Genomic DNA, 13562 nt, shown 5'->3' on the forward strand with positions numbered 1-13562 from the left:
GGCCATGCTAAGGTCCTGGGGGTTTTCCAGCTCTGGTGCGTACCATGTTACGAGCTCGGAAACCGTCTTCCGCGAGGATATACCATCGCGTGTGGCATACGTTCTTCCAGTGGTGTCGACCGAGAGGTTATGCACCGCGGGAGTTTCGTCTGTCTCGGATTCTCGCCTTCCTGCAAGCGGGACTAGATCATGGGCTTCGCCTTGCTTCTTTGAAGGTACAGGTTTCGGCCCTATCTGTCTGGTTTCACCGTAGGATTGCTACAATCCCGGATGTGCGCACCTTTATGCAAGGTGTTCTCAGTATTCAGCCGCCCTTTGTTCCACCTGTGGCGCCTTGGGATTTGGCTGTGGTCCTGAGGGCTCTCCAAGGACCGCCGTTTGAACCACTGGGCTCAGTGGATATTAAATGGCTAACAGCTAAGACTGTTTTCCTTCTGGCCGTTGCTTCAGCCAGACGTGTTTCTGAGTTAGGGGCTCTTTCTTGTAGACCCCCTTTCTTGGTTTTTCATGGGAACAGGGCAGTGCTCCGCACTCGGCCCGAGTTTCTTCCCAAAGTTGTTTCCCAGTTTCGTGTTAACGAGGAAATAGTTGTTCCGGCCTTTAACTCACCGGGTCTTTCCGTGGGTGAGGCCTCTTTGGATGTTGTGCGGGCCTTAAGGACTTATGTTGACCGCACTTCTTTGTTTAGGAAGTCGGACGCTTTGTTGTCCTCTATGGCTTCTGTAAAAAGGGTTGGCCTGCTTCAAAGCAAACTTTGGCAGCCTGGATCCGTATGGCTATTTCTGAAGCTTATCTTCATGAAGGCCTACCGGTCCCTCCTTCTCTGAAGGCTCATTCCACTAGGTCTGTGGGTCCTTCGTGGGCAGCTCGACGTGGTGCCTCGGCAGTTCAGATCTGCAAGGCTGCTACGTGGTCTTCTGTCCATACCTTCGTGAGGTATTACAGGTTTGACACCTTCGCCTCTCAGGATGCTTCCTTCGGGCGGCGGATTCTCCTTTCTGCACAGGAGCGTCCCCACCCTTAAAGGATACTGCTTTGGGACATCCCCAAGGTATCCTGTGGATACCCTATGGACCCTGAAGTAGAAAATATGAGATATGGTAAGAACTTACCCTTGTTATCTCTATTTCTACGAAGTCCATAGGGTTCCACAGGACTCCCGCCCTGTCGCACCTGTGCTGCAGATGGGCTTTGCTCTGGTCACCGGTTTTCCGTCTCCCTCTGGTGAGAATGTGATTCTTGTATGTGTCCAGATCTTTGTTCTCTCTCTTCCTTCTCCTCCTCCGGCCTATGGCTTGGTAACTAACTGAGGTGCCTTGGCCCGGGGGCGGGGTATAGGAGGGGGACCTAGTGCATCCTGGGAGGCTGAAAGCTTAACTCTTTGGTGCCCTGCGACTGACGTCACACCTATACCCCAAGGTATCCTGTGGAACCCTATGGACTTCGTAGAAATAGAGATAACAAGGGTAAGTTCTTACCATATCTCATATTTTTTCCTTCCTACTCCTTTATTTCTGAACTCCACCCCTGTTTATCTGTCACTCCATTTTATCCCAGACTGTTCTTGTGAAGGTCTTTCACTTTCCTCCTGTACGTAGTTCTCCTTGTTGCTTCTCCTTTTACCAGTGGTGGCTCCTACCTTTAGACTCAAGGGGCATGCTATTGCCTAGCTACTGCTAGTTGCACAGGGTACACCACCTGAAGATTCTCTATTTTAAATCTATAGCATAAAGTTATAATAAGTAACAGAACACTCTCTTAACAAACATTTCTGAGGCTGTGTGTCAATCGCCACTGCGCCTCTGTTTCCCCCACCACCCCTGTGGGACACGTGCGTAGTGTAACTTGGATGTATGCGCAGTTGAAAAACATCAACCATTTGTGCCAATATCAGCATTGTGTCCGATTTTAGAATAGGGCTCAATGTGTTTGTGTGATATGAATAGGGTAGTTCAGGGTTTACTATAGCAATATTATATACAGGTATAACTGGTGGGAAAAAAGTTTCACATATCAGACACAATTAAATGTCAATTGTGTGTTCTAAAATTTTCCTTACTATGTTATAGGTTTAATTTTGCACCAAGCTTTCTCTATAAAAGGCTTAATAATATAATTAAGCCTTTTATAGTGTTCAACACGAAGGGGCCTGTTTATCAAGCTTTTCTACTCCCAGGGTCCTGAGGGATCCACAGGGATACCTTGGGGGGTATAGGCTTGGCTCCGCCATGGGCACCACACAGTTAAAACTTTAATCCCAGGATGCATCGGGCCCCCTCCTATACCCCGCCCCCAGGCCAAGGCACCTCAGTTTCAGTAGGAGCACGGCCGGAGCTGGGTTGCCGCACAGGGGGGCTGTGTTTCACGGCCCCTGAAGATCTTCAAGAGCAGTAACATGTACAGTCCAGCGGACGTCCATGTCACCGCTCCAACACCCCTGTCGGCGCCGACCACCGGTAGCGATCCGGGGAGCTCGGCGGGCTCTGGGGGGGGTTCCAGCTAGCGGAACCCCCGGGGGTCTGTGACTGCAGCCGGATGTACGGGGGACATCATCAGGTAAGCAGAGGGCGTCTGCAGATAGGCGTCCGCTGATACGCAGTCTGGCGTCCCCAGGGCTGGGGGCTCCCTGGGGACGGCAGTATAGTGGAGCCAGGCATGAGCCTGCGCTCACACTAGACCACCAGGGATGCGGGGCTGGAGCGTTAAGGATGCGCTTCAGCATCCGGGGGGTTAATGGCCTGCCAGGGGAGGACGCCTTCCCTGTTCAGCACAGGAGGTTCCTCCCCTTTTACTGTCCTCACGCGCCTTACGAATAGGTTTTGGCGGGCTGAGGCAGTGATCCTCCCAGGCCTGCCTCCCTTCACTCCGGCTGCCATTTTATGATGTGCAGGACGCGGTGGATAGCAGTGTGCGGAGCATGGGTGCCCCTTACATACCCCTTCTCCTAAGGTCAGCATATGTAAACCTATCATTACCGGGCTGCTGCTCAGGGTAGTGAATAGTACAATTAGTGCAGGAAGTTTTTCTGTATTGTATGTGACTTTTATGCTAGCGCTGTGTGTCTGAACTTCTCTGTCAGCCATTTTACTATCCCTATTCTTTTTTTCTGCTCAGCCCTCTCGGTGCCAGTACTGTCAGGGTGGAAATCTGCCTCACAGTTCTTACATAAAATTGTATTACTGGGGCAGAAGTCACATACAGATATGTCCAGTCAGGATTCTCTGTCCATTGGGCAACCTCTTCTATTTTCCTGTTCTAAATGTAAAACAGGTGTGGGGGAGGGGGAGGTACTTCAGGATGGTTTATGCACTGCATGTTTGGCCTCTCCGGGTACCTCTACTGCACCCAGCAACCCCCAGGAACCACCTTGGGCTTGTTTTGCACAGGCCTTAAATGTCCTTATAAATAGACTGACAGTCCCACCTGCGTTTCCCCAATTGGGGTTCGCACAGCAGACAGTAGTCCCGCCTGCAGTACTAGGGGTTCAGGGGCCGTTGGTAATGGCGCAGTGCCCGCCGCAACAGGTTATTGCTCCGGCAGACCCTGGTTGGTCTAATCCTGTGTCAGCTCCAGTACAAAATGCTGCGGAGCAGGATTCAGCAAGACCTGCTAAGAGGCCATTATAGTTGTATCCATCCACTCAGGATGATGATGACGTGTCGTCTGATGATGGGGAAATTCTAGATTTGTCAGACACTGACACCCCTCAAGCAGGGGCAGAGGTTAAATCTAGTATGTATATGTACACACACACACACACACACACGCACACACACACGTGTTATACGGGCGATCCGTACGTCCATGGTGATTACTCACGATAGCCTACCTGCAGCGCCTACACTTGCTTATTTCAAAGAAGTTAAAAGTGCTGCAGCAGTGTTTCCTCTATCTGGTCAGCTTGTAGATCACCTAGAGGAGGCGTTGAAATCTCCGGGAATCAGGTTTCAGCCTTACAAGCGCCTGGCCCGGGCATACCCTTTTGCGGACGATTATTTCGCAAAATGGGAGTCTTCACCTCAAGTGGACTCTCATGTGACGCGCTTAGTAAAGAGTGCAACTTTACCGATGCCGTCCATGTCCTCCCTGATGGATACTACAGACCGTAAGGTGGAAGTGTGTCTTTATTCTATCTATTCACTTGCAGGAGGAGCATCCAGACCAGCTATGGCAGTTTGCTGGGTGGCCCAGGCTATGGAAAGATGGGCAGATGCGTTGGAGGCATCGTTCACTCCGGAGGGTACCAGTGAACAGGTTGTGTTAGTAGGTAACATCAGGGATTCCGCTACGTATATTAATGAAGCGGCCTTGGATTTGAGCCTTCTAACCTCTAGAATTTCCGCAGCAGCTGTGGCTGCTGGACGCTCTTTATGGCTACGTTCTTGGAGGGCGGATGCAGAATCCCAAGAAGGGTTTGGAAGGCTTACCTTATAATGGACAGGTCTTGTTTGGACCAGCTCTGGACAAGACAGTGGACACGCTGGCAGCAGCCAAGTCTGCATGTCTACCTTCAGCTCCAACCCCGTCGGGTTCTAAAAATTCATCCTTTCAGCCCTATCGCCTAAAGTACAGTCCTTTCCGAGACCTTAAGGCCCCAAAAAGGCCGCCAAGCCCAAGAAACAAGCTTGGAGTACAAGACGTCCAGCCGCCAAGCCGGACGACAAACCCTCAGCCTGACGGGTTGGGCCTCCTCTTGGGGGACCCCAAGGTGGGAGGCCGACTTCTGCAATATGCCCAGTGTTGGTACCAGACCACCACAGACACTTGGGTAAGGGAAGTGGTATCTCAGGGGTATGCCCTCTCCCGCTGAAGGCCCCTTCATCAGTTCTTTGCAGCAGGCCTTCCTTCAGATCCCGCAAAGGCTCTAGCGATCCAGGGGGTAGTACGCTCTATGCTCCAGATGGGTGTCATAGAGAACTGTCTCCGCTAAGGGGGACTGGGTACTAAAACCTCTTTTTGGTCCCAAAACCAAACGGATCGTTTCGACCTATCCTCAACCTCAAGTCCCTGAACAAGTTTTTAAAGAGTCCCTCGGTTCCGAATGGAGACTCTGCATTCTATTGTGTTAGCTATGCAACCTGGGGATTTTATGGTGTCCCTGGATATTCAGGACGCTTACCTGCATATCTCCATTGCCAGGGCGCATCAGCGTTACCTCAGATTTGCAGTGTTGGACCAACATTACCAGTTTCAAGCCCTACCGTTAGGCCTTTCCACGGCTCCTTGGGTGTTCACAAAGGTGATGGCGGTCATGGCGGCACACCTGCGGTTGCAGGGAGTTCGTCTGTTACCTTACTTGGATGACCTTCTGTTGTTGGCAGGGCCGCCACAGGTTCTTTGCCATCTGCAACTGACAATATCAGTGTTGCAGGCTCACGGCTGGTTAGTGAACTGGAAGAAATAATCTCTACTTCCTTCTCAGAGGATGATCCGCCTAGGAGCGTTGTTGGACTCTCAACAACAGAGGTTCTTTTTGACGGAAGAAAAGATAACCCTGTTGTAATCCATGATACGCAAGGTTCTAAAGAGTCGCCACGTGTCTCTTCTCTTGGCAATGAAGTTACTGGGATCCATGGTGTCCACGTTCGACATGATGGAATATGCCCAGTTCCATTCCAGGCCTCTGCAGATGTTGATCCTCTCCAGATGGGACGGAATTCCCCGTCAAAGACGAGGATGATCAGGCTCACTCTGTAGGTGTGCCTGTTCCTGACCTGGTGGTTACAGAAGTCCCATCTCAGCAGGGGACGTCCGTTTTGGATTTCGGATTGGATCCTTCTAACAACGGATGCCTGCCTTCGGGGCTGGGGTGCTGTGACGGGTCCACACGTCTTTCAGGGTTGGTGGACGTCAGAGGAATCGATTCTGACAATCAATATATTGGAGCTTCGGGCAGTACTCAGAGCACTGTAACAAGCAAGACATTTCCTGCAGGAATGCAAATTCAATCGGACAACGCCACCACGGTGGCTTACATAAACCATCAAGGAGGAACTCGAAGTCTAGCGGCTCTAAGGGAGGTATCTGGCATTCTGACTTGGGCAGAAAGCAATCTCCCAGCCATCTCGGCCGTGTTCATCACGGGAGTGCTCAACTGGGAAGCGGACTTTCTCAGCCGCCACGATGTACACCCAGGGGAATGGTCTCTTCCAACTTCTGGTGGACAATTGGGGCCTTCCCAAAATAGACCTCATGGCCTTGAGACACAGCCGCAAGCTGTGGGCGTACTGGTCCCGAACAAGAGACGCAGGGGCTCTCCTGTCGGTGCGGTGGAACTTCCAAGTCGTGTACCGGTTTCCTCCATTCTCCCTTCTGCCTCGGGTAATTCAAAAGTTCAGGCAGGAAGGAGGCAAGATGGAACTGGTACGCGGATCTTCAGTGTCTGTCCATCGACACTCCATTGCTGTTACCTCAGCATCCGGACCTGTCGTCTCAGGGTCCTTGTCTCTACCTGCACCTGAGTCATCTGTCTTTGGCAGCGTGGCTCTTGAGACTTCCCTCTTGAGATAAAAGGGTTTCTCCAGAGCGGTGGTTAATACCATGCTTTGAGCACGGAAACCTGCTTCAACTAGAATCTACCACAGGGTGTGGCATACTTATTTCGAGTGGTGTCGCCATAGAAGGTATGATCGTCAGGAGTTTCGAATATCCAGGGTGCTGGTTTTCTTACAGGTGGGCTTGGAGCTAGGTCTACGCCTCGCTTCACTGAAGGTGCATGTTTCTGCCCTGTCGGTTTGGTTTCAGCATAGGATCGCTACTCTCTCTGATACCCGCACTTTTATGCAAGGTGTCCTTCGCATCCAGCCTCCCTTTGTCCCTCCGGTGGCTCCTTGGGACTTGGCTGTGGTCCTAAGGGTGCTTCAAGGTCCTCCATTTGAACCTTTGGGTTCAGTGGATTTGAAGTGGCTTACAATAAAGACAGTGTTCCTTCTAGCTATTGCTTCGGCTAGAAGAGTGTCGGATTTGGGGGCTCTCTTGGTGCCCCTCCTTTCTGATTTTTCATTCGGACAGGGCGGTACTTCGGAACCTCCCTGGTTTCCTTCCTAAAGTGGTGTCTAGTTTCCACATCAACGAGGAAATTGTAATCCCAGCGTTTAATTCATTGGATCTCTCGGCTGGTGAGGTTTCTTTGGACGTGGTACGGGCTCTGCGTATTTATGTGGACCTTACCAGTCCTTTGAGAAAATCAGACTCTTTGTTTGTCCTCTATGGGTTCCATAAGAGGGGTTGGCCTGCCAATAAGCAGACCTTGGCACGGTGGATTTGCAAGGCTTTCTCTGAGGCTTACACTCATGAGGGTCTTCTGGTGCTACCCTCGGTGAAGGCTCATTCTACGAGGTCTGTGAGTCCTTCGTGGGCTACTCGCCGTGGCGCCTCGGCTGTTCAGCTTTGTAAGGCGGCCACTTGGTCCTCTGCCCATACTTTCACCAGACATTACGCATTTGACACCTTCGCTCCTCAGGATGCTTCCCTCGGGCGGCAGGTGCTCCTTTCTGCACAGGAGCGTCCCCTCCCTTGAAGGGTATTGCTTTGGGACATCCCCCAAGGTATCCCTGTGGATCCCTAAGGACCCTGGAGTAGAAAACAAGAGATATGGTAAGAACTTACCTTTGTTATCTCTGTTTCTATGAAGTCCTTAGTCCTGTGCTTCTGTAGGGTGGTGTTCTGGTCACCAGTTTTTCTCCTTTTCTGTGAGAATGTGAATCTCGTGTGTTCTAGACTTTTTTTCCTTTCTCTCCTGCTTCGGCCTATGGCTTGTTACTAAAACTGAGGTGCCTTGGCCTGGGGGCAGGGTATAGGAGGGGGCCCGGTGCATCCTGGGATTAAAGATTTAACTGTGGTGCCCATGGCAGAGCCAAGCCTATACCCCCCCAAGGTATCCCTGTGGACCCTAAGGACTTCGTAGAAACAGAGATAACAAAGGTAAGTTCTTACCATATCTCTTGTTTTTTTTCATAAGATTTTGTAAAAACTACAGTTTCTGCATAATTTCATAAATTGGTGCTGTGTAATTATATCACAATGCAAGAGATTTTGCAGATCTCTCCAATGGAGTGCTAATTAGCACTGCAGATCGCAGTGGACTTTGGCCCCGTTAGTATACACCATTTGCAGCCCCTAGAAGCACAATAAAAGGCTGACAAATTAGCACAGTGTGGGCTTCCTGATGAAAGTTCTGCCTGCTAATTGCACTCCTCCCCCTGAGACTGCCAGTCCTGTGTGCCACAATAGAGTCAACTCCTCCTTATGCAGGGCAGATCTACACAGGGTCTGCGACTGTCTCTTGCTCCCTGCTGTGCCTGCCCTGCACTAGCAGGAATACAGGAGTGTTTGCCGTTGCGGGGTTGGAGGGTGGGCTACCAGGACTGCAGTGAAGGATTTTTACTTTGGGGGCTCCTGCCCTGCAGTTCCTAGATAAAAGCCACCACTCTTTCCAACTCTCTCATCTCAATTTTATCTTCAATTAATAGTTCCTTTTAGCCCTTAATCCACTCTGCAACTCCCAGTGCCAGATCAACAACAGGGAAGCCAGGGCGGTCACCCAGGGGCCCCCCAACACATAGCTACATCACCAGTGTAGTGGATACTGTGGCATATGTGAACTGGGGTTTATGTGCTGCATAATAAGAACAACAGTGTGTTTAATACATTTGTGATGCTGGGTGTACTTACAGGTCCGAACTACAGGAGCTCAAGCTTTCTCTTTGCTTGTGACCCTCTGATTGGTCCAGCCGGAGGAGTTTGCTACCAGCACATAAATCATACACACTGTGTAAAGCTGCAAAAAGGCTTCTTCTACATTCTATCATGCCATTTAGGCTGGCCATGCTGTTATATTAATCATTTAATTAATTTTATCCTTCAGTGCTCTTTACAGTGGTAGCTTCCATCCGAGACATTGACTTTAACATAAAATAATGGCCATAACTACAGTTTTCTGGGTCAATTATGGGATCTCTAAACAAATAACATTAAAAACACTCAATGCTACAAGTATAGTTTGGCAGTAACATGAACTTAAGGACCAGTTTCAGATCTTTCTATGTTAGAAATGGGATCGGTATGAATGACCGCCGGACGTGAGCCTGGCGGTTGCCAGCAGCCCGAACAGCGTAGATCCCGACCTGGCAGGCAAGTATGCTATCCCTACCCCTCTCCCCCCCTAACCCTCCCTTAGAGGTGCCTAACCCTAATCTCCCCCTAGTGCCTAAACTTCTCCAGGGGTGCCTAAACCTAACCCCCACTCCCCACACCCTAACCCTCCTGGGAGGGGGGTGCCTAACCCTAACCTCCCCCCGGGGTGCCTAACCCTCCCGGGCGATTGCCTAACCCTAAGTCCCCCTGGAAGCAAAGAGTCGGTTTGTTAAACATTGATGTATTTGATGGCTCTACTTACTTAAATATCTACCATATGCCTAATTTGTATTCAGATTCATATTGCAAATCTGACACTATCTTCTTTCAAACTTTATAAAGGGATTGTTCTCTTATTTTACCAAATATCTGACATTCTAAATATTCATACACTGGGAAATATGTAAAGATTACTAGCCCTGCCACAGGCGCGATAGTAGGGAGTGAAGTACAATATATGGTGTGTTAGAAGTTGCGTTTCTGCCCATTAAAAAATGAGTTTGACTAAGATTAATCAACAAAATGTATTTCTGTAAACAAAATTGTTCTGAATTAAATCCAGCTTTAGGAAAAAAGGTTCCAAAAATGCAAATGCAAATGTTTTATGAAAAAAAAAATATATATATTTTTAAATGAGATTTTGGCAAAAAAAATTCACACAAAAAACACACTTCTATCATATCCCAAAAGCTTGTCCGGGTTTTGGCATTTTTGGCATAAGAATGGATGTCCTGTTTTTACGATAATAGTCTAGATTGAATATTCAAATGAGTCTTAGGTTTAAAAGAGTAATCTTGAAACCAGCTGAATTCGGTCATGCTCAGCCAATAGTTTTTAACGCTTGAAAGCCCATATTTAGCAATAGTAGCAGTGGGGCACCAACACTTGGATAGGACTGGCAACATTTTTGTCCAGGCACCTATGTGACAACCAGAATGGAAGGAATTCCTCTGCCGGTTGTCCCAAATATGACCTTCATGGGGATGTTGAGTAGACATCCTAGGACCCAAATTTGGATCCATAATATTGTAACCTATTACATAACCTCCACAGTGTTCACATGCATACATTGATGCCTAGATGACTATTTATTTTCCTTAGCAGTATATGACCTTAATTAACCTTTACTAGGACAGAGGCTTGGTTTCAAGCCCCTTCTATACATGTACTGTGGGGTTAATTCAGCAGTGGACGGAACTGCAAAGCTGCACACTAGCGCCTTTGTATATTCCATCCTGCTAAAATTGGCCCTGGTTCTCATTAATCTATAAACACCTAGGGCAGGGGTCTTCAACCTTGGCCCTCCAGCTGCTGTGGAACTACACATCCCAGCATGCACTGCCATAGTTTTAGCATGCTGTTATATGAAAAAGGTGGCAGTGCATGCTGGGATGTGTAGTTCCACAGCAGCTGGAGGGCCAAGGTTGAAGACCCCTGACCTAGGGAGTAACAATAGCCTTCACTGTAGAAAGGAGTAGTTTTCAATTATTTTAGCAATTTGCTCAACCGAGAATTGAGGAAGGGGCAGATCTGCAGAAGCTAGTCAGGCTAACCACTGCATTCTGACAAATCCAGAATTAACTAATTTCTGTTTTTGTTTTTTAACTTTACTTTTTTTTTTTTTTTTAAATACTTCTATAAAGATATTAATAGTGTAAAGATAATATAATCTGCTGAATAATTAAAACATTTTGTATTTGTTTTAAATATCACACCACAGTTTTCTCATTAGTATAAGATGCTCCATCTCAACAGGGTTTGCAGGAAAAAATTGTATAGTTGAGAATTGAAAGTATATACATCCTCTAAGGCTATAAATCAGCCAACGCAATGGCAATTGCTGCCGGGATCTAGCATAGAGAAACTTTACAACTACTGTACAGCAGGCAGGGCTGTACAGTAGCGCGCACAGGCAAACACACACACACACACACACACACACACACACACACACACACACTGTGGAATACTATTTATGTAAATACTATGGCGTTAGGTCAGTATGTAGAATCTAAAAACACACTGTACTGGTTAGTGGCTGAGCTTCAAATTGATCCAGAATGCTGGTCACCTCTGCTTTTAAAACATAAAAGTTAATATATGTTTAGTTCTTAAGAATATGTGATACTGAGAACTAGCATTGAATGTATTAAAACTGCATAATTCCTAACTGTGGTTCTAAATTGGAATCCATATACCTCTGTAGTCTAAGTGGATGTGTGCCTTAATCTGGTCACAGCCAGTCTTGCTCTAATCAGGCAGACATACATTTTTAATTGCTAATGACCATGACACTTTTACGTATCACTCTACAACAGTTGGTAGTATGCCGGAAAACACATGGATCCATTTGTGCTTGTTGTAAAGGGGATTAAGTTTTGCTTCCTCCTTTGTGTGTGTAGTGGTTTTCCTTTTTTTTTTTGATCTTTTCATTCATTATTTTGTTATACCTTTTTATGCCTGAGGTTGTAGGAACTAAATCACATAATCTGGAGATAATGCAGACACCATTAAACTAGTTCTTGGCTTGTATGAAAGAGCCTCAAGGAGGCTCCCAACTCCTCAGCAATACTTGGTTACAATATAATACTGTAGAACTGAAAATTATGGAGTGGAACATAAAAAAGGACTGACTTGCCATTTTTATATACACAAATGTAAAGATTATGCATAAAGAGTATTCATAAATGAGACATTTTACTAAAACCCTGTCTTTTCTTACCTTTTATACTTAACAGGAGCTATGTTACGTTTCATTGCTTTCCATTCACTCCAAGATACCAAGATCAAGGGAAAATTGAGCCTTGAGTAGCACACTTTTACAGTCACTTGGCGTTCTTATCTGTAATGCATGGTATAATAGCTGTTGTTTTTTGTTTTTATTTTGTTTTTGTTTTTTAACGCTTATACATTTTTATTGTCTAATTTAAGGCTCTAGATGGGCAAAATATTTACAACGCCTGCTGCACGCTGCGCATTGAATTCTCCAAGTTGACAAGCCTTAATGTCAAGTATAACAATGACAAGAGTCGAGATTTCACACGCATTGACCTGCCTACTGGAGATGGACAGCCGTCCCTTGATGCCACAATGGCAGCAGCTTTTGGTAAGAATTGCAAACTTTTTCACACCAAGTGTATCATCTCCATGTAAGTTGACTCCTGAAGCTGAAATTTACACTATTTGTTCCAGGCGGGATGTAATCTCGGCAAGGGATTTAACATAGGCGTCGAAATACCAACGCCTATGTTAATCCCGATGCCGGACCGATCGTCCTCTGCCGGGGGTGAGTGTACACATAGCAGGGGATGGGGGGGGTTAGGTTTAGGGAACCCCGGGGGAATTTAAGGTTAGTCACCCCCCATGGGAAGGTTAGGGTTAGGCTAGGAGGAGGGGGGCTTATGTTTAGGCACTAGGGGGGTGGCTAGGATTAGGCACCCCCCGGGAGGGTTAGGTTTAGGGTGCGGGGAGAGGGGGGTTAGGTTTAGGCACTAACGGAGGGAGGTTAGGGATAGGCGCTAGGAGGAGGGGGGCTTATGTTTAGGCACTAGGGGGGTGGCTAGGATTAGGCACCCCCCGGGAGGGTTAGGTTTAGGGTGCGGGGAGAGGGGGTTAGGTTTAGGCACTAACGGAGGGAGGTTAGGTATAGGCACTAAGGGGGGAGGTTAGGTTTAGGCACCCCTAAGGAGGGTTAGGGGAAAAGGGGTAGGGATAGTATACTTACCTGCGTTGTCAGGATTTTCCCCTAGCGGGCTGCTGGCATCGGGATTTGAACCACCGGGCTGACATCCGGCAGTCATACATACTGATTCCGTTCCAGGCATGTACAAAAAGTTCTTGGAAACATTTAAATGTTGTATATATATATATGTATATATATATATATAAACAACACAGGACCGGCACTCATTAAAAATAGAAGCAGCTTTGCCGGGTGCCCCCACAATATAGCGAAATACAGACCAGGGGGTGCGGCACTCACGGACCCATATGAGGAAACACGAAGGTGAGCCAAATGATAACGTTTCAGTTCTTTATGTAACTGTCTTCAGAAAAGTACAAGACATACAAACAACATACCTTAAATAGCCCATCACCAATCACCAAGTGTCCAATCCGCGCCGCGTGGTCAGCTTCCTCGTTCCCGCTGAGTCGTTGGCGCTGACGATGACGTCACCACTCTCGGCGCACACCACGTGACACCCACACCAAGCGTTGCTAAGCAACAAAGTAACAAGTTGTTTAACCATAACACCACTTGCGTATGACAAGGCTACATAGTACATCGTTATATTGTATATATACAACAGTACATAAAGGCTAGTTAGCCGCCAGCAGTACCAAAATAGACTGCTCACATAGCCTAATCACCCGGCTATATCGTTATTATTATTATTGTACAACAGGGAGAGATGTATTACAAAGCG

The 13562-nt window shown here is 47.6% G+C and overlaps 1 protein-coding gene across 8 annotated transcripts in view; it reads left to right on the forward strand.

Moving 5' to 3' along the window:
- PTBP3 (polypyrimidine tract binding protein 3) overlaps positions 1–13562 on the forward strand; it is a 208270-nt gene that overhangs the window by 162315 nt on the left and 32393 nt on the right. For all 8 annotated transcript variants that reach the window (XM_088460110.1, XM_088460113.1, XM_088460111.1 and 5 more), the window contains one exon: positions 12067–12241. In XM_088460110.1, the coding sequence (XP_088316236.1) occupies positions 12067–12241 (175 nt within the window). The remainder of the gene's footprint in view (positions 1–12066; positions 12242–13562) is intronic.

This window comes from Taudactylus pleione, unplaced genomic scaffold (genome assembly GCF_031769625.1).
Source record: "Taudactylus pleione unplaced genomic scaffold, aTauple2 ptg000967l, whole genome shotgun sequence".
Taxonomy (NCBI): domain Eukaryota; kingdom Metazoa; phylum Chordata; class Amphibia; order Anura; family Myobatrachidae; genus Taudactylus; species Taudactylus pleione.